Raw genomic sequence first — 20,061 nt, forward strand, 5'->3', positions numbered from 1 at the left:
CAGTAATAATCTTGTATCACATGTCAGAATTTTGTTTGTTTGTTTAGTTGGATTTTAAGTCTCATTAATACAGTTCAGGTTTTATAGCCACTCTTCAGCTTTTAACAGTGGAGGAAGACCCCAGATATCCTTACTGGCAATTTTTTAGACAGCACATTGAAAACTACCAATCAGCTGCTTGACTTCCTCGTATGACACAAGCTCAGGCTTGAACCCACAGTGGTGAGGCATGTCACTACCAGACACATAACCACAATGTCAGAATTTTGTATTTCAAACTTCTATGCTTTGATCTGACACACCATGATAAGACATTGCAATTCATTCAACAAAATTGTAGGATGTGACATAATTCCTAGCCTACCTGATGACTATCTCGTTCTCGCTCTTTATTTGCAAGTTGATCCTCGAGTCTTGCAATCTCTTCTTTACGTTTCTTATACTCCTTCACAACCTGCAATTGCATGTTTATACATATATTACAAATCATAAGACTTCATTTAAGATATCATCTTTTTTGTTGTTGCTAGATATGAAGTCAAATCAAGAGCCAGTCATTATGGTTGATTACCAAGCTGGTGCCTAATTCCCTTCTTGACATTTATTCAAGCATTTTGGAAGACCCACTAATAATGAGTAATCTTCTGCAAGACAATGGGATGGCATTGTTTAAAGATGAAAGAAAATCCCAGAAGTTACCCTAGTTTCCAACACTATGAAACTATTTAACAACTCGGGCAAGGTTTTAAACTAACAAAAGTGATTCAAAGTCAATGACTGTAACCATTCAAATGAAAAAGCCACTTTCTACTTTGGAAACAGTTACCTAGATAGCAAGACAGACTGGCTCACTGACAGTCTTAAAACCTCAATATTTTAGACATGCTTGAGAATCTCATGGAAAATTAATTTTGTTGCATGGACATACCCTTTCATCTGTCTGGACAGTGCAGTCAGCTCTAACTTGATGCTCATGTATCTTGGTGTCAATCTCCTCTAACGTGTTTGGTAGAGACGCAAACGTCTGAAATATACATCATGAGAATATATGTGAGAGTAAGTATGCTATGCCATAACTACAGACTGTTTTTTGTATGTTGACAACATATTTGCAACAAACAAACTCCACCTATGCAATACAAGGTGATGACATTATGTAGGATACATGAATACCTCATGAATAACTTCAACAATACAGTGTTGCCTTTATCAAAACCTGAAGATATAATGTATTAGGTTGCATCTAAAGTAAGAAGTGAAGAATAACCATGAAGAGTGACTATCTAAAACAGAATAGTAAGTACGTCTTCCTTGTTTGATAAGATCATAACAATACAAGCAGTATATTGCAAAATATTTACAAGTGAATGAGTACAACCATGCAATACAAAGTCCTCTACTGGAAGGCAACTAATTTTCTCTACCACAGTATTACATAAATAGAGCTATCACTGAAGGTGATGAATGTACACCCTCATGCACTGACACAGTACATTGCAATTTGACGCACACAAGACTGCATAATTATGTGGACTGTAAGTATAAAGACTCTATGTATATAGTATAGTAACAAAAAACAAAGTCCCATAACTCTGCAGAATATTTATCTAAAAGAATGTAACATGCACCAAGTAGGGTTGGTACTGATCACTTGTGTGAAGTTTCATTAAATTGTGTGCAAGAGTTTGGAAGATTAGGCATGCACAAGATTGCATATGCAGACTCTATGTATATAGTATATTAACAAAAAAAACAAAGTCCCATAACTGTGCAGAATTTTTTTCTGAATGAACCTAACATGCACCATGCACAACTAGGGTTACTACTGATCACTTGTGTTAAGTTTCATTAAATTGTGTGCATGGGTTCAGGAGATTATGCGCGCACAAGATTGCATATGCAGACTGGATGTATATAGTATAGTAACAAAAATCAAAGTCCCGTAACTCTGCAATTTTTTTTTTCTGAAAGAACCTAACATGCATCATGCACAACTACTGTTGTTACTGATCACTTTTGTGAAGTTTCATTAAATTGTGTCAAGGGGATGAGGAGAGTTGGTGCGCACAAGATTGCATATGCAGACTGTATGTATATAGCATAGTAACAAAAATCAAAGTCCCGTAACTCTGCAAAAAAATTTTCTGAAAGAACCTAACATACATCATGCACAACTAGAGTTGTTACTGATCACTTGTGTGAAGTTTCATTAAATTGTGTCAAGGGGATGAGGAGAGTTGGTGTGCACAAGATTGTGTCTATGGACAGACAGACAACCTGAAACCAGTATACCCCCCCCCCCCCCTCACCTTGAGTTTTTTTTTAATTTATGTTCCTGAAATGAATTATGATGGTTGGACAGCCACACATTAATAAATACATCCCATTTTACAAAACCAGCCTATAAAAAGCATGCATCGTGCTGTCAGTTTTGTGTGTTATGAGAAACAAAAGCTAAAGACAAACAAGAAATGCTATTTAAATAAACAACTTTTATACAGTACAGAATATTACTAGATCATTGCTGGTAAAATCCAAATCCTGAAAAAACAAGAGCTGTCTGTAAGATAGCAACCACATGTCCAGTTCAAGCTGATAATGTACACCAATTTTCATTTAAACTGCATGAAACTGTAGGACGAGTCGAGTACACACAATACGGATGTAGCTATAATGTGCACAGAACTTAAAAAATATAAATAAAACTTGGGAATAAAGTTCAAAATATGTTTATGTCCAATTCATGTTGATGATGTACACCATGTTTCCTTTAACTCGATGGAAACTGTAAGAGGAGTTAGGTACATAAGGAAGAGTGTGAGACAGAATGTTCCAACACAATACACCTTCTGTAACTTTGACAATGGGCAAAACAGAAGCTGTCCTAAGACAGCCAATGCTTCTAATTATTGTCCTAGAAGCAGGAACATTACCCTAAATGTTAAAATCTCAAAAGAATTTCTACCCAGTATCTGCATTAGTTTTGGAGATAGTCACTTGTGTGCAAAACTTTAACTAGAAGTTCTTATGTTTAAACAAGGACATAATTTTGCAAAATACATGTCAGAGTTACGGGACAGTTATGGGACTTGATGCAATGACCTAGTTTTACAACCCCTTAGACACACGTGAAGTTTCAATTCAATATCTGCATTAGTTTTGGAGATAGCAACTTACATCCAAAACTTTTACCAGCATTTCTTAAGTCCAAAAGGGGGCATAATGTGGCCAAAATACATGTAAGAGTTATGGGACTAGAACCAGTGAGGTTGGTAATTGATCTAGAAAAAGAAACAAGAGGGCCAAGATGGCCCTAGGTCGCTCACCTGAGAAACATACCATAACAGTTCATACAGGACTTGGCAAAAAAAAATTCAAGGACTTTTCAAGGACTTTTTATCGATTTTCAAAGACTATTTTAATCGCTTTAAATCTTAAATTACAAAACCATTTAGGCTCTTCATAAGGCATTATGGAAAAGTTACACACTTGTCATTGTCTGACACTAACTTGGAACCCTGGTGGGTGGGGGTGGTATATTCAATGTGGTGCTATCTAAATTATTATTTTCGTCTACGTAAGTCTCAGTTTTTGTGGCGGTAGAAGCCTGTGTAAGCCATTTACTGGCGAAACTACATTTATTTTTGGGGCCACTCATTGTTGTTGATAAGTCACGCTACAATGACCTTGCGCATAATATTTTAACGTTGTGAAAATCGCTATTCCGTACCGAACTTCCGTACCGAAACGGTGTTCAACTAGCGTTCCCTCCGTGGGTGTGCATGTATTTTTATTTTACACCGTTTTTTTCGCTCGTTTTGCTTGATTTATTCATTTTTTGTATTTTTCCCCTACAATACGATTGCACCCCCGTTTTTAGCAAAATTTAAGGACTTTTCCACTTTTTTTTCAAAATTCAAGTACTTTTTCAGGGGATTTTTTGGAAGAAAAAAATCAAGGACTTTTCAAGGACTTGGAATCAAATTCAAGGACTTTCAAGGTCCTGTGCAAACCATGAAACATGTTTGACCTAGTAATTCATGGAAACAAATATGGCCAATTTTCATTTAGACTGGACCAAAAATGTAATCTCTTGAGTTTAAACAAGAGGGCCATAATGGCCCTATATCGCACACCTGTTATCATTGCACTTCAGGACAGGAAGGTCAAAAAATCATAATCAAGATCAATCAAAAGAATCATGAGTAAATATAGTTGAAATTTTCTTAAAGGTACAGATATGTCAAAATACACCTAAAAATTGGAGGTACAATCCATGTTGTACCACAGAAAAGTGGTCTCGGTTTTTCCCTATGGCCAATAATGAAGAAGTTACTAAATAAGCTATTAATAGTAACATAAAATAAAGTAATCCCTGGGGCTGGGTCAAGATTTGAATTTTTTTTGTAGAGGTCCACTAGGCAATGCTACATGTCAAATATCTAAGCTTTTCTGGTTTATTTTTAGAAAATTTTGAAGATTTTTCTATGTAAAATCAAGTAACTCCATGGTGCTGGGTCAATTTGACCCCGGGGGTCATGCTTTGAACAAATTTTATAGAAGTCTACCAGGCAATACTACATGTCAAATATCTAAGATCTAGGCCTTCTAGTTTATTTTTAGAAATTTTTTTAAGATTTTCATATGTAAAATCAAGTGACCCCTTAGACAGGGTCAATTTTAAACCCGGGAGACATGATTTGAACAAATTTTGTAGAGGTCCACTAGGCATTGCTACAAGTGAAATATCTAAGCTCTAGGCCTTCTGGTTTATTTTTAGAAAATTTTTGAAGATTTTCCTATGTAAAATCAAGAAACCCCTGGGGCTGGGTCTATTTTGACCCAGGGGGTCATGAATTGAACAAATGTTGTAGAGGTCTACTAGGCAATGCTACATGTGAAATATCTAAGCTCTAAGCCTTCTGGTTTATTTTTAGAAACTTTTTGAAGACTTTCCTATGTAAAATCAAGTGACCCCTAGGGCGGGGTCAATTTTGACCCCAGGTCATGATTTGAACAATTTTAGTAGAGGTCCACTAGGCAATGCTACATGTCAAATATCTAAGCTCAAGGGCTTCTGGTTTTTGAGAAGAAGATTTTTTAATATTTTCCTATGTAAAATCAAGTGACCCCTGGGGCGGGGTCAATTTTGACCCAGGGGGTCATGATTTGAACAAATTTTGCAGAGGTCCACTAGGCGATGCTACATGTGAAATATCTAAGCTCTAGGCCTTCTGGTTTATTTTTAGAATTTTTTTGAAGATTTTCCTATGTAAAATCAAGTGACCCCTGGGGCGGGGTCAATTTTGACCCCGGGTCATGATTTGAACAAATTTAGTAGAGGTCCACTAGGCAATGCTACATGTCAAATATCTAAGCTCTAGGGCTTCTGCTTTTTGAGAAGAAAATTTTTTAAGATTTTCTTATGTAAAATCAAGTGACCCCTGGGGCGGGGTCAATTTTGACCCAGGGGTCATGATTTGAACAAATATGGTAGAGGTCCACTAGGCAATGCTTCACACCAAATATCTAAGCTCTAGGGCTTCTGGTTTTTGAGAAGAAGATTTTTAAAGTTTTTCCTTTCGGTTGCCATGGCAACAAGAGTTCTGCATGGAATTCAATTCTTTGAACAATTTTGAAAGGGGGCCACCCAAGGATCATTCCTGTGACGTTTGGTGTTATTCTGCCTAGTTGTTTTCAAGAAGAAGATTTTTTTACAAATTGTTGACGGGAGACGCACGACGGACATCAAGCGGTCACCATAGCTCACCTTGTCACTTCGTAACAGGTGAGCTAAAAAGTATTTTCTTAGATATGATCTAGTGACCTAATTTTTGACCCAAGATGACCCATATTCAAACTCCATCTAGATTTTATAAAGGCAATCATTCTGACCAAATTTCATGAAGACCCATTGAAAAATAGTCTCTATCGCATACACAAGGTTTTCCTTTGATTTGACTTAGTGACCTACTTTTTGACCCCAGATGACCCATACTCAAACTCGACCTAGCTTTCATTAAGGCAATCACTCTGACCAAATTTCATGAAGACATATTGAAAAATACAGTCTCTATCACATACACAAGTTTTTCCTTGATTTGATCTAGTAATGTCGTTTTTGACCTCAGACGACCCAGGCATCCCATCAATCACTTGTATTTCAGCATGATTCACACCTGTACGTGAGTATGGGCATCCCATCAATCACTTGTATTTCAGCATGATTCACACCTGTGCGTGGGTATGGGCATCCCACCAATCAGTGGTATTTTCAGCATGATTCACACCTGTGTGTGGGTATGGGCATCCCACCAATCAGTGGTATTTTCAGCATGATTCACACCTGTGCGTGGGTTAGGCATCCCATCAATCATTTGTATTTCAGCATGATTCACACCTGTGCGTGGGTTAGGCATCCCACCAATCACTGGTATTTCAGCATGATTCACACCTGTGCTTGGGTATGGGCATTCCACCAATCAGTGGTATTTCAGCATGATTCACACCTGTGCGTGGGTATGGGCATCCCACCAATCACTGGTATTTCAGCATGATTCACACCTGTGCGTGGGTATGGGCATCCCACCAATCACTGGTATTTCAGCATGATTCACACCTGTGCGTGGGTATGGGCATCCCACCAATCACTGGTATTTCAGCATGATTCACACCTGTGCGTGGGTATGGGCATCCCACCAATCACTGGTATTTCAGCATGATTCACACCTGTGCGGGGGTATGGGCATCCCATCAATCACTGGTATTTCAGCAAGATTCACACCTGCATGATTCACACCTGTGCGGGGGTATGGGCATCCCACCAATCACTGGTATTTCAGCATGATTCACACCTGTGTGTGATTATGGGCATCCCACCAATCACTGGTATTTCAGCATGATTCACACCTGTGCGGGGGTATGGCCATCCCACCAATCACTGATATTTCAGCATGATTCACACCTGTGCGGGGGTATGGGCATCCCACCAATCACTGGTATTTTAAGCATGATTCACACCTGTGCCCACTTTGAAGACTCTGTGCAATTTCATTATCAAGTTAATTCTTTTTGAATTCTTCAACATTTTAAATCCTTCCTCTATATTTGAAAATCTATATGGTATTTATAATATCAGTAGAAGTTTTTCAAAGCGTGCCTAAAGTTTACTTTTTTTCTTGTATTTTCTTGTACAGTAGTTTATGATTTTTCGAGATAAGAATAGAACACTACATTTCTAACATAAAAAAAGTTGTCAGCTCATTCAGTTCATTTCATTTCGTTATATAACACTACTTGAAATTGAACTGGAAAAACAATATATGTATACCTTAGTTTATCTAGAATTCAATCATTATATGTTTCAGCTATATTTATAACATGTTTATTTTGTAACTATCCGCACATAGCAGAACTTAAGAGTGAAAAGGTTGACTTTTAATTTAATGGTATAAATATATTGAATATAGTGCCACATTTTTGATATCTTTTAAGTTTGATGAAAGTCTTAAGGTCTAGAGTTCTTGTTATTTTAAAAAGACAAAAGTTTGTACGACTCTCGAGGCTTCTTATGATTGAGGGAAAGAAATAACTTGCACAGTTCCAACTTGAACAGTTTAGCAATAACAAGAGGACCATGATGGTCCTGAATCGCTCACCTCTTCCCACATGATCCAGTTTTGAGTATGACGTCGTTTTTTTTATTATTTGACATAGTGACCTAGTTTTTGAGCTCATGTGACCCAGTTTTGAACATGACCTAGATATTATAAAGATAAAAATTCTGACCAATTTTCATGAAGATCCATTGAAAAATATGGTCTCTAGAGAGGTCACAAGGTTTTTCTATTATTTGACCTATTGACCTAGTTTTTTAAGGCACGTGACCCGGTTTCAAACTTGACCTAGATATCATCAAGGTGAACATTCTGACCAATTTTCATGAAGATCCATTCAAGGGTATGGCCTCTAGAGAGGTAACAAGGTTTTTCTATTTCAAGACCTACTGACCTAGTTTTTGATCGCAGTTGACCCAGTTTCAAACTTGACCTAGATATCATCAAGATAAACATTCAGACCAACTTTCATACAGATCCCATGAAAAATATGGCCTTTAGAGAGGTCACAACGTTTTTTCATTATTTGACCTACTGACCTACTTTTTGAAGGCACGTGACCCACTTTCAAACTTGACCTAGATATCATCAAGGTGAACGTTCTGACCAACTTTCATGAAGATCTTGTGAAATATATGGCCTCTAGAGAGGTCACAAGGTTTTTCTATTTTTAGACCTACTGACCTAGTTTTTGACCGCACGTGACCCAGTTTCGAACTTGACCTAGATATCATCAAGATGAACATTCTGACCAATTTTCATGAAGATCCATTGAAAATTATGGCCTCTAGAGAGGTCACAAGGTTTTTCTATTTTTAGACCTACTGACCTAGTTTTTGAAGGCACGTGACCCAGTTTCGAACTTGACCTAGATATCATCAAGATGAACATTCTGACCAACTTTCATAAAGATCCCATGAAAAATGTGACCTCTAGAGTGGTCACAAGCAAAAGTTTACGGACGGACGCACGGACGGACGACGGACACCGTGCGATCACAAAAGCTCACCTTGTCACTTTGTGACAGGTGAGCTAAAAACAGAGTTTTAATTAGATTTTGTTGACAGAATGCTTACTTATCTGCTAATCTCGACAATCAGCTTGTTGAAGAAAAATGGCAGTGAAAAGCAGAACATGCGTGTGTTGAAACACGATATCTGATTGGATCATAGATATGTTTGATTTGCAGGTGGTGACTGGTCAATTATGAAAGACATCCGTTTCAAGATAAAGTGTCATTGAGAACCTTCACCTGAGCTGAGGCTTGAATTAATAATCTCCAGTCAAACAGTCTTGTGCTCTTCTTTAAAAACTAGCAGTTCTCGCTTGAAACTCATCCCATAGGGTTAAAAGGTTACACACTTAATTTGTTTGTTTCATTTGGACTGATCAATAACAATAAAAATAATAATAACAATAATAATAATAAACACTTTATTTATAGAGGCGACAAAGTGAGTTTCAACAGTAATGTAACTGTAGACTGTTGGCACATCCAGTGTAGATTACCGTAATCGGCCGACGCAGTGAGAAAAAATATCAACAGAATTCTGGAAAAATGCTTATACCCATGTACAGAGAATCTCTTGCTCTGGATTGTCCATATTTAGATTAAATCTACATGTATTTAAATTGAGAATTCTTCTCATTTTAATTAATTGCAATATTATAAAAGGAATGTCAATCAATTTTTATAAACTTGCAAAATCCTTAGGATATTATGAACTGCAATTTATCTCATAAAATTCACTTATCCGAATTTATGTTTGTCCAAAATTCGCTACATTTTCTGACACGAACTCGCAGGTTTTGCTAAATCATTGGCGATGTTGTGCAAGTATTTAAATGGAAAAGCATAAACTCTTGTGTAAGCACTAAACTGCCGCATCCTCTGATCACTCCATGAATATTGACGCCAGCAAAAACAAAAGTACATTTTGGCATGTGGGGGTAAAATGACATAATTTTAAGACTGGTTTGCAAATTGTTTTGAACATTACGGATCAGCAGCTATGACCATGTTATTGGATCAGTCTAAAATCTCACATGCACGTTTACAATTGCCTCCGGGTATGATTAAATGCTTAATTGTTTGCAGATTGTGACTGTAGGTGTAAGATAAGTAATGCCTCGGGCGTGAATTTCTCGATGAACAAGAGGATTATAGACGACTATCAAAATTATGTTTGAAGACTAGATAATTGATTTCGGGGCTACCTGATATGGAGTTTCAAGTATTTTAATGCAAAATGTGTGAATAAACGCCGGGAAAGTTTTACACAGGTTTTGTTACAGAAATGCGCTGTAAAATATATTTTAATGAAAAACAGCACTTATTTATCTTAAGATTTTACTTGAGCTCTAAATTTAACGTTTTATACAAAAGTAATCTAAGAAGCCGGGTCCCGATACCGGCTATTAGCTTTGCTCGAGTCATTGGTATTTACTCCCCTTTAATTCTCTTCAATATAAAGGTACGCGGTGTAAACAAAGATAGATTTTCTTAATTTTTGAGTCGGGGGAAATGTTTAGTTTTTTTTCTATCCCCATATATAGGATGCACCTGTCCTTCGAGACCAGAATCTCGGTAAAAAATGTGAGTCTTATATTCGTAGGAGGATGGTATGTACCTGTTATTTCTCTTTCTCCCAAAATGAATGACATCTAATCAAGATGAACTGAATGTAGAGGATGAATGAATTCAGACATATTATCTGTCAAATGCACACAGAAAGTAATTCAGAATTATTATCTGTCGATATTCATAGAAATGAATTCAGACATATTATCTGAAATAATTCAATCATATCATCTGTCAAATGTTCACAATTGCCTCTCCCTAAAAGTTGACTTGCATCCGCTTGATTCAAAGTCTATTGCTCTACGTAATAAGTTTACAAGGACGACATTATGTATTTCAAGTCCTACTATCACGTTAGATATTACATGATATTACATGGGAATTAATGCATATACAAAACTAAAAGTATATACACAGTATATCATGACCATGCTAATAAAACCAAACTTTGGGTACAATGTCACAGTAAAGTCCCATGCACAATTCTTTTTTTTTCACTAAAACTCTAAACACACTGCCTACCTGAGCCAACTGGAAGTAAACAAAATATTCTGTGAGTATTTCCTTAGGAGGTATACACATGTACTACGAACAACTTTAGTTTATATGGATAATAAAAACTTACTTGGGGTTCTTCTTTTAGAAATCCAGCAAAAAAATCAAGCACATGATCCTATCCGAACATTTTAAGTATGTAATGAGGTTTTGAAAGATCAGGTTTAAATCAAAATCTATACTGTACAAAACATACCTACACAATTATGCACAGATACCTTAAATTGTATTTTTTTACAACCATGTTATACTCATAATGAGGGTCAAACAACTGTTTAGTTGAATATACATCATACTGGCACACATCCAAATGGTCTTTTTCCTGTATTATGAGCAGCTAAAACTTGATCCTTCTTTTTATCTGGTATAAATAGATCAAAGAACAAGAGTGCAAGAATGTCACAATATACGCCCGTCACAGCAAATTTCTTTACTCTAGCACCTGTATTTGCAAATGGAATTTTAACTTTGTGGTTGTTTAGTAATAACTAAATGTTTTGTTTTTCTAAGTCCACATAAAAACTCCTTACCAGGTAGAGATACCTTAAAATACACCTAAAATTGGAAAGTAACATCTATGTTGTACCATAGAAAAGTGCTCTTGGTTTTTCCCTACGGTCAATTATAAAAAAGTTACAATATAAGTTATTTATAGTAACAACTAAGGGAAGTTAATCTTAAAAAAAAAAAAAAAAAAAAAAAAAAAATTGTAAGTCCTCACAAAAATCTTTTCCAGGTAGAGACTGGTCAAAATACACCTCAAAATTGGATGTAGCATGCATATTGTACTACAGAAAAGTGGTCTCGATTTTTCCCTATGACTAGTAATGAAAAAGTTACAATATAAGCTATTTATAGTAACAACAAAAGGAAGTAATTCGAAAGAAGGGAACATCGCATGACACTTCGTCTCATGATGGTGTATAATTGTGTCAAGTTACATCAAAATCCCTCCATGCATGAAGAAGAAATGCTTCGGACAAAGTCATTCTTGTATCTGACCTTTGGCCTCTAAGTGTGACCTTGACCTTAGACCTAGGGACCTGGTTCTTGCGCATGACACTACGTCTCGTGGTGGTGAACATTTGTGCCAAGTTATATCAAAATCCCTCTATGCATGAAGAAGACATGCTCCGGACAAGGTTTTCATTCTTATATCCTTTGACCTCTAAGTGTGACCTTGACCTTAGACCTAGAGAGCTGGTTCTTGCGCATGACACTCCGCCTCATGGTGGTTAACATTTGTGCCAAGTTATATCAAAATCCCTCTATGCATGAAGAAGAAATGCTCCGGACAAAGTTTTCATTCTTGTATCCTTTGACCTCTAAGTGTGACCTTGACCTTAGACCTAGGGACCTGGTTCTTGCGCATGACACTCCTTCTCATGATGATGAACAATTGTGCCAACTTTCATCAAAATCCCTCTATGCATGAAGAAGATATGCTCCGGACAAAGTCATTCTTGAATTTGACCTTTGACCTCTAAGTGTGACCTTGACCTTAGACCTAGGGACCTGGTTCTTGCGCATGACACTCCGTCTCATGATGGTGAACAACTGTGCCAAGTTTCATCAAAATCCCTTCATGCATGTAGAAGATATGCTCCGGACAAGGTCTGTGGACGCCGCCCGCCCGCCCGCCAGGGGCGTTCCCATAATACGTCCCGTTTTTCAAACGGGCGTATAAAAAAAAAAAAAAAAAAAAAAAAAAAATCAAAAAAAAAATTGTAAGTCCACACAAAAATCGTTACCAGGTAGAGATTAGTCAAAATACACCTCATAATTGGATGTAGCATGCATGTTGTACTACAGAAAAGTGGTCTCGATTTTTCCCTACGACTAGTAATGAAAAAGTTACAATATAAGCTATTTATAGTAACAACAAGGGGAAGTAATTCTAAAGAAGGGAACTGCGCATGACACTTCGTCTCATGATGGTGTATAATTGTGCCAAGTTACATCAAAATCCCTCCATGCATGAAGAAGAAATGCTTCGGACAAAGTCATTCTTGTATCTGACCTTTGGCCTCTAAGTGTGACCTTGACCTTGGGACCTGGTTCTTGCGCATGACACTCCGACTCGTGGTGGTGAACATTTGTGCAAAGTTATATCAAAATCCCTATATGCATGAAGAAGATATGCTCCGGACAAAGTTTTCATTCTTGTATCCTTTGACCTCTAAGTGTGACCTTGACCTTAGACCTAGAGACCTGGTTCTTGCGCATGACACTCCGTCTCATGAGGATGAACAATTGTGCCAACTTTCATCAAAATCCCTCCATGCATGAAGAAGATATGCTCCGGACAAAGTCATTCTTGAATTTGACCTTTGACCTCTAAGTGTGACCTTGACCTTAGACCTAGGGACCTGGTTTTTGCGCATGACACTCCGTCTCATGATGGTGAACAACTGTGCCAAGTTTCATCAAAATCCCTTCATGCATGTAGAAGATATGCTCCGGACAAAGTCTGTGGATGCTCCGGACAAAGTTTTCATTCTTGTATCCTTTGGCCTCTAAGTGTGACCTTGACCTTAGACCTAGGGACCTGGTTCTTGCGCATGACACTCCGTCTCATGATGATGAACAATTGTGCCAACTTTCATCAAAATCCCTCCATGCATGAAGAAGATATGCTCCGGACAAAGTCATTCTTGAATTTGACCTTTGACCTCTAAGTGTGACCTTGACCTTAGACCTAGGGACCTGGTTTTTGCGCATGACACTCCGTCTCATGATGGTGAACAACTGTGCCAAGTTTCATCAAAATCCCTTCATGCATGTAGAAGATATGCTCCGGACAAAGTCTGTGGACGCCGCCCGCCCGCCCGCCAGGGGCGTTCCCATAATACGTCCCGTTTTTCAAACGGGCGTATAAAAATAAAATAAAATGCACCAAAATGTAGGTGCACTTGACAATGGGTCAAGGTTTACTGTCCTGCCTGTTACCTTGACAAACCTGAAATCCCATGAATCATTAGAGTTGTAGCTTAGACGTGTATCAGACAGACTAAATACCTACAGGTCAAGTATTCAAACTACAGAAGTAACAAAAGATTTGAGGATAAAAAGTAAAAAGGAAGCTGAAGTATCCTTACTACAGTAAGGTCAAACTTACAGCTTTCAGATGGTCAGCCAAGTCTTCGTTAGGTCCAGTTCCGCTAGCTTTCTTTGCTGCATCTAGAAGCCTTTTTGCTACATTCTTACACTCATGTAATTGTGTCTTGATCCTTTCAAACTCTGTCTGGAATGTATTAAAATACAACGAAACACCTGTTATTGAAAATTTGATGTAACTAGCAAAGTTTTCAGTTTGGCTATTGTAAATTTAGATCTGTCGGTAATATTAACCTGAAATATTATTGGGAACAAGTAACAAATCTTAATAAACCAGATAGACTGTTATATTGTGAAAGTCACTTCCTTTACATTTCATAGCATACAGAATAATCCTAAACACCATAGGCGAATACCTACAAACAGGCATAAGTTTGTGCAGACTGCAGGACTCTGTGAGTTTATAGCCAAAATCTCCCAGTACAGAGCCTAGAATTTAGCTTCTAAAACTGCAAAAGTAATCCTCAATGAGGAAAAAGGGTTGTTTTCTTCAGAAAGGACATACAAGAATTGAAGATGACCATGGATAGCTGTACGAGGTGTGATTTACCACTTTTAACATGGTTAGTTAACAGAAGTCCTGACCTTGAGTGACTGGAACAACTTTTTGGCCAACCTGTTTACACTTCAGAGCTCCAGATAAGATGTGTATTTGCGCAATTAAAACTGCAGAAAACCCAATTGAATTCATACAGTGTGCGTACTGAAACGCAAGTAAAATTCCTAATACCCAATTCTTTAAAAATCGCTTGCGTATCGCATTTTCCTTATTACTAAAACGGGTACGAGACTTTAACGCTAGATTTGACTGACTGGTTATAAGTTACCGCAAAACAGGTTGCAATTTATCGGAAAAATCACAGGACCATTCAGTCGGCTGATCGGTGTTATTTGGACGCTTTGTAAACAATTTTACGCCGATAAAATGTGTAAGAGGTTGCAGAAAAACATTGTTGCAGCACAAACAAACAAATTAGTGGGATATTTTGCTGTTCAACAATGACAATTATCTGTTTGTGACGATGTAGTGTCACCAATACTGGATGACATCTTTTGGGAGAATGCATATTGCGGTGACCACATCGTTCGGGATATTGTGGATGAACTGATCTCCGACTGCATTAAAAGTGAAAAAGAAAACAACAGTATGGAACATTCATTACAATTTTAAATACATTTTTGTATTAAACATTGAAGGGCGCCATTAAAGTACTTAGGTACTTAGTCAATCCTGTTTAATGATAATTATATACCATGTATACTGTAAGCAAAAAATACTCAATTGTTAGTGCGAGATTGGTAAAATACCCAGCTGGTTTTAGCAAATACCCAATTACTTCTGAAAAGGCTGGGTAATGATATTATTTTTACCCAATTCAAATTTCCAAAACCCAATTCAGACAAAAAGTGATTGGTAAATACTAGGGATGGCAACGAATAGCAATTTTGGTATTCGAATATTCGGTCAGCCTTCCGAACGAATATTCGAACATTCGGTCATCAAATGATCAACAAATCAACTCAAAATCTTATGAATTTATTGTACCCTTAGCAGCGATCTGCATTAACTCTACTTTCTTTTACACCGGAAGTAATTTAGACATTGACGAATTAAGACTGACTTATCGTTCTCATCTCTTGTTCATCTTTTTGAATATAAAATATTTGTATTTGCCTCCATTTACATATAATCTATATAGGTTTTATTTACTTATTTTTACAGGGATGTAGCCGTCCCGTAAATAAGGTTCTCTCCACACATATTACACGTAGCCGACTTCTTATCGGATGATTGCGTGAAATATTTTAAAAAGACAGGCGGCATTGCTTGCATTTTGACAGTAAATTCACGTAATAGCATGAACAATATTTTCAATTAAAGGGGGTGTAAAATTAAGACTGTGGGGGTGGGGGAGTCTTGTAAAAGATATATTTTGCTTAACTTTACCCTCAGTCTGAATACTGAGTAGATTCTACTATTTTTTTCCATACGAAATGCATTTATTATCAAGAGGAATCCGTTTTACATAATAATAATATTTATCACATTTGACTTGTTTACACCACTTTTCGGCATTTTTCTTTACTGACATACATCTTGAATCAACTTTGAAATTCGAGTCATTAGTTCAAGTGCTTTCTGGTGATTTTAAATTATATGCGGTTCGCACCTACCGAAAACAAGGCGATTTGTAATGGATTTACATCAACTGGGGACTAACAAAATTTCTAAAGGTAAGCAGTTAGCGGTATTACCTACAGGATACAATGTCATCACCATAGCAATGTACAATATCGGCACGCTAATATACAAAGTGACACGTCTGACATCGACGGAAGCCATTTTTGGGGCGTATTTACAATGAAAACGAATTTTGGTAAATTAGATTAGATTTCTTACAAACATACTGGTCCTTGCATTTAGTTTTTATTTATTTCTTATGATTTTATATTTTTTTCCGAAAATGTGAAATGTCATGAATGGATATTCGAATATTCGTTGCCATCCCTATTAAATACCAAATTGCACCAAAAGCTTATCTGGAGCTCTGACACTTGCACCATTGACTACCATTCTACCTAGTGTCAGAACTTACCTCAGCTGAGTGTAGGGCCTGTGACTGCTCGCGTATATCAGCTTCCAGACGACTGTATTCTCGGATAGTTTCAGCATGCCGTAGGCTCATCCTCACTTTCTCTGTACTTGCTCTCACACATTTCTGAAGACAAAAATCCCTATTAAGGTGTTGGACTCATAACGACAATTAACTTTTTCCACCTGATCCAAGTATTCTGAAATTTCAGATATTTTTGCCTGATACAGAAGCCATGTACTTAAATAAGCTACATAAAAGAGAAGAACAAAAAGTTATAGTTCAGATTTTGTAAGTACAAGAGGGCCATAATTCTGACAAAAAATGCAGATTAGAGTTAAGGTTCTTAAACTACATAGTCTCCTAATGATGATAAACAAGGGTGTAAAGTTTCAAAGCTGTAGCTATAGTTTGTATAGTTTTTGAGAAAAGATGTTCTAAACAAAAAAATTAACCAAGAAAATCAAATTTAATTTTCTAAGCACAAAAAAGGCATTAGTTATGACAAAATGCATATCAGAGTAAATGGATCTTGGCCTACCTAGTCCCCTAATGATGAAAAACAAGTGTGCAAAGTTTAAAAGCTGTAGCTCTTACAGTGTTTGAGAAAAGGCGGCCCAAAACAAAAATTATTACCAACGCCGATGATCAAATGACAATACCTCCTAGAACATTTTCAAACAAGAGCACCGCCTTGCGGGTGCTGACGCTCATCTGATTTTTTTTGTGTAATAGAAATATTGTCCTACCCATGATTTTCTAAGTCTAAAAAAGGCCATCATTCTTGCAAAAAGCAGGATAGAGTTATGTTTCTTGATGTACAGTGTCCACTTATGATGGTGAAAAACTGTTGCAAGTTTTAAAGCAATAGCTTTGATAGTTTATGAGAAAAGTTGACTTAAACATAATACTCAACCAAGAAAATGATTTTCTAAGTCCAAAAGGGGCAATAATTATTGCAAAAAGCAGGATGTAGTTATGTTGCTTGCTGTACAGGGTCAGCTTATGATGGTGAACAAGTGTTGCAAGTTTCAAAGCAATAGCTTTGATAGTTTAGGAGAAAAGCTGACCTAAACATAAAACTTAACCAAGAAATCTGATATTTTCTAAGTCCAAAAGGGGCCATAAATCTTGCAAAAAGCAGGACGGAGTTATGTTTCTTGCTATACAGGGTCAACTTATGATGGTGAACAAGTGTTGCAAGTTTTAAAGCAATAGCTTTGATAGTTTAGGATAAAAGCTGACCTAAACATAAAACTTAACCAAGAAAACTGATTTTCTAAGTCCAAAAGGGGCAATAAATCTTGCAAAAAGCAAGATAGAGTTATGTTTCTTGATGTACAGGGTCTGCTTATGATGGTGAACAAGTATTCCAAGTTTCAAAGCAATAGCTTTGATAGTTTAGGAGAAAAGTTGACCTAAACATAAAACTTAACCAAGAAATCTGATATTTTCTAAGTACAAAAGGGGCCATAAATCTTGCAAAAAGCAAGATGGAGTTATGTTTCTTGCTATACAGGGTCAGCTTATGATGGTGAACAAGTATTCCAAGTTTCAAAGCAATAGCTTTGATAGTTTAGGAGAAAAGCTGACCTAAACATAAAACTTAACCAGGCAACGCCGACGCAGACGCCGACGCAGACGCCGACGCCGACGCCGACGCCGACAACCGCTCAAGTGATGACAATAACTCATCATTTTTTTTCAAAAAATCAGATGAGCTAAAAATCAGACAAGTTATTTTGTCTTATTATCTGAAATCCATCATTTCATGTATAAAACCCATACAAAGTGATGCAAATAAAATAAACTGATTTCAAAGAATGTGTATTTTGATCTGACCTGTGTATTTTCAAGATACTGTTGTAGATTTCTGTATTTCTTTGCATTTATTTCTTGAACTTTCCTCGCCACCTTCTGTTCCTCTGCGTCCAAATCTATAGCCTCCCCTTCAACATTCTGAATCCTAAATATAGTATGTATTAATACAGTAATTTTTTACTAAATCCTGGGTAAGGAGATTAAACTTCATACAGCCTTAAACTTTTATATGCAATATGCAGGTTTAAATGCAACTTTACAGAATAACACACTGCTCCATATCAACATTGTGGTTGAACCAGAGACTGTTTTTTCTTGAAAAACATTATTCCCATCACTTAACAACAACATCCTGGCATTCCACAAATCAAGGGTTGTAACTCCACTGAAAATCATTAAACTGAAACATGCCTATAATATGCATAATTTAAGCTGTACATCAATCACTTGTGATTGTTGGTAACATTCAGTCAAGTGTTAATGTAAATGCCATAAAATACGACAATTCAAGGATCATAACTCCGCTGAAAATCACAGAATTGGAATATGCTGACGATACGCACAGTACTGGACTATTCCAATTTCTCTCTTGCTTACTTATGCATATATTTTTATTTTACACAAGAAATTATTATGAACCCCTGCTGTAGTTAATAATGTTCACGAAGGCAAACAATACAGATTTATTAAAAACTTACGTCTGCTTTTTAGCACTGATCTGTGACTGAAGTTTCTTCTTAATATCTTTTCTTGTCATTAAACGTTTCTGAAAATAAACAATAACAATAATGAGTATTCAAGCAAACAAAATGGCAGCAACCAAAGCTGCATATAGGTCAATACCATTCGAAGTGTACAAGCAGACCTATTTCCAACATAAATATATCTAGACATTGTTAAACAAGAATATCTGTATCATGTAGTTGCTGAGAGAGCTGAGGTTTGAACAGATATTGAATTCCTTCCCACCACGTGTTCATTCACCCGTTTCTCTAGCTGTTGAAGTCATTCTCTAGTTGTTGAGGTTACACCGATTTTCAATCCATTTTGCTGTTTGTTTGCCAATTATGTTTACCAACCCCATCCAAATGTTTATCTGCCCAAATCTCATTTCTACTAAATTTGTCAAGAACACACAGTTCTCTGAACTGTTTGTCTTACTGTTAACGTTACTCATTTTTTTGTCCCTAAACACATTTAGCTGTATGTCTAGCTGTTGAGATACTTACCTTCTCGTTCTTTAACTCATTCAACAATATGTCTAGCTGTATGCTGTTGCGATCACTCTTGACACTCAACCCACTCAACTTGTGGTCTAGCTGTACTCACCTTTTCATCCCTAAACTCATTGAGCTGTTTGTCGAGCTGTCGGGTCTGGACTTTCATGTTGTTATACAGGTCTTCTTCCTTTTGCACACTCTCTGTCTCAATCTGCAATACGTTACAAATTACAGTTTACTTGTCATTTTTTTTGTACTTTTTCAACATTTCTTGCATTAACATGCTACACATAATGTTGTACACAACTGTTAAGACAAATGTAAAAACCTTTTCATATTGCCACTGATTAGTACCATACTTTTAAGATAATATAATATCTGCAAACAATTGGTGTTGGAGTAAACTGAGAGGCATAAAAATTCAAATTAGCTACATGTTGTGTTTTTATCTACCTAATTTTTAACAGTGCTAACTCTCTTTAGTAAGCATCACTGGGAAGACAAACAAGAGCTGTCGGATGACAGCGCGCTCGACTATTCGAAGAACTGATTGAAGA

The 20,061-nt window shown here is 36.8% G+C and overlaps 1 protein-coding gene across 1 annotated transcript in view; it reads right to left on the reverse strand.

Annotated features, from left to right (window-relative positions):
* Positions 1 to 20,061, reverse strand: part of LOC123525483 (structural maintenance of chromosomes protein 5-like) — an 84,176-nt gene that overhangs the window by 15,367 nt on the left and 48,748 nt on the right. The window contains exons 16-22 of the mRNA XM_053537730.1: positions 19,614 to 19,715; positions 18,983 to 19,050; positions 18,306 to 18,429; positions 16,467 to 16,589; positions 13,871 to 13,996; positions 929 to 1,024; positions 365 to 454 (exon numbers count right to left, since the gene is read on the reverse strand). Of these exons, the coding sequence (XP_053393705.1) occupies positions 365 to 454; positions 929 to 1,024; positions 13,871 to 13,996; positions 16,467 to 16,589; positions 18,306 to 18,429; positions 18,983 to 19,050; positions 19,614 to 19,715 (729 nt within the window). The remainder of the gene's footprint in view (positions 1 to 364; positions 455 to 928; positions 1,025 to 13,870; positions 13,997 to 16,466; positions 16,590 to 18,305; positions 18,430 to 18,982; positions 19,051 to 19,613; positions 19,716 to 20,061) is intronic.

Source organism: Mercenaria mercenaria, chromosome 3 (assembly GCF_021730395.1).
Source record: "Mercenaria mercenaria strain notata chromosome 3, MADL_Memer_1, whole genome shotgun sequence".
Classification (NCBI taxonomy): Eukaryota; Metazoa; Mollusca; class Bivalvia; order Venerida; family Veneridae; genus Mercenaria; species Mercenaria mercenaria.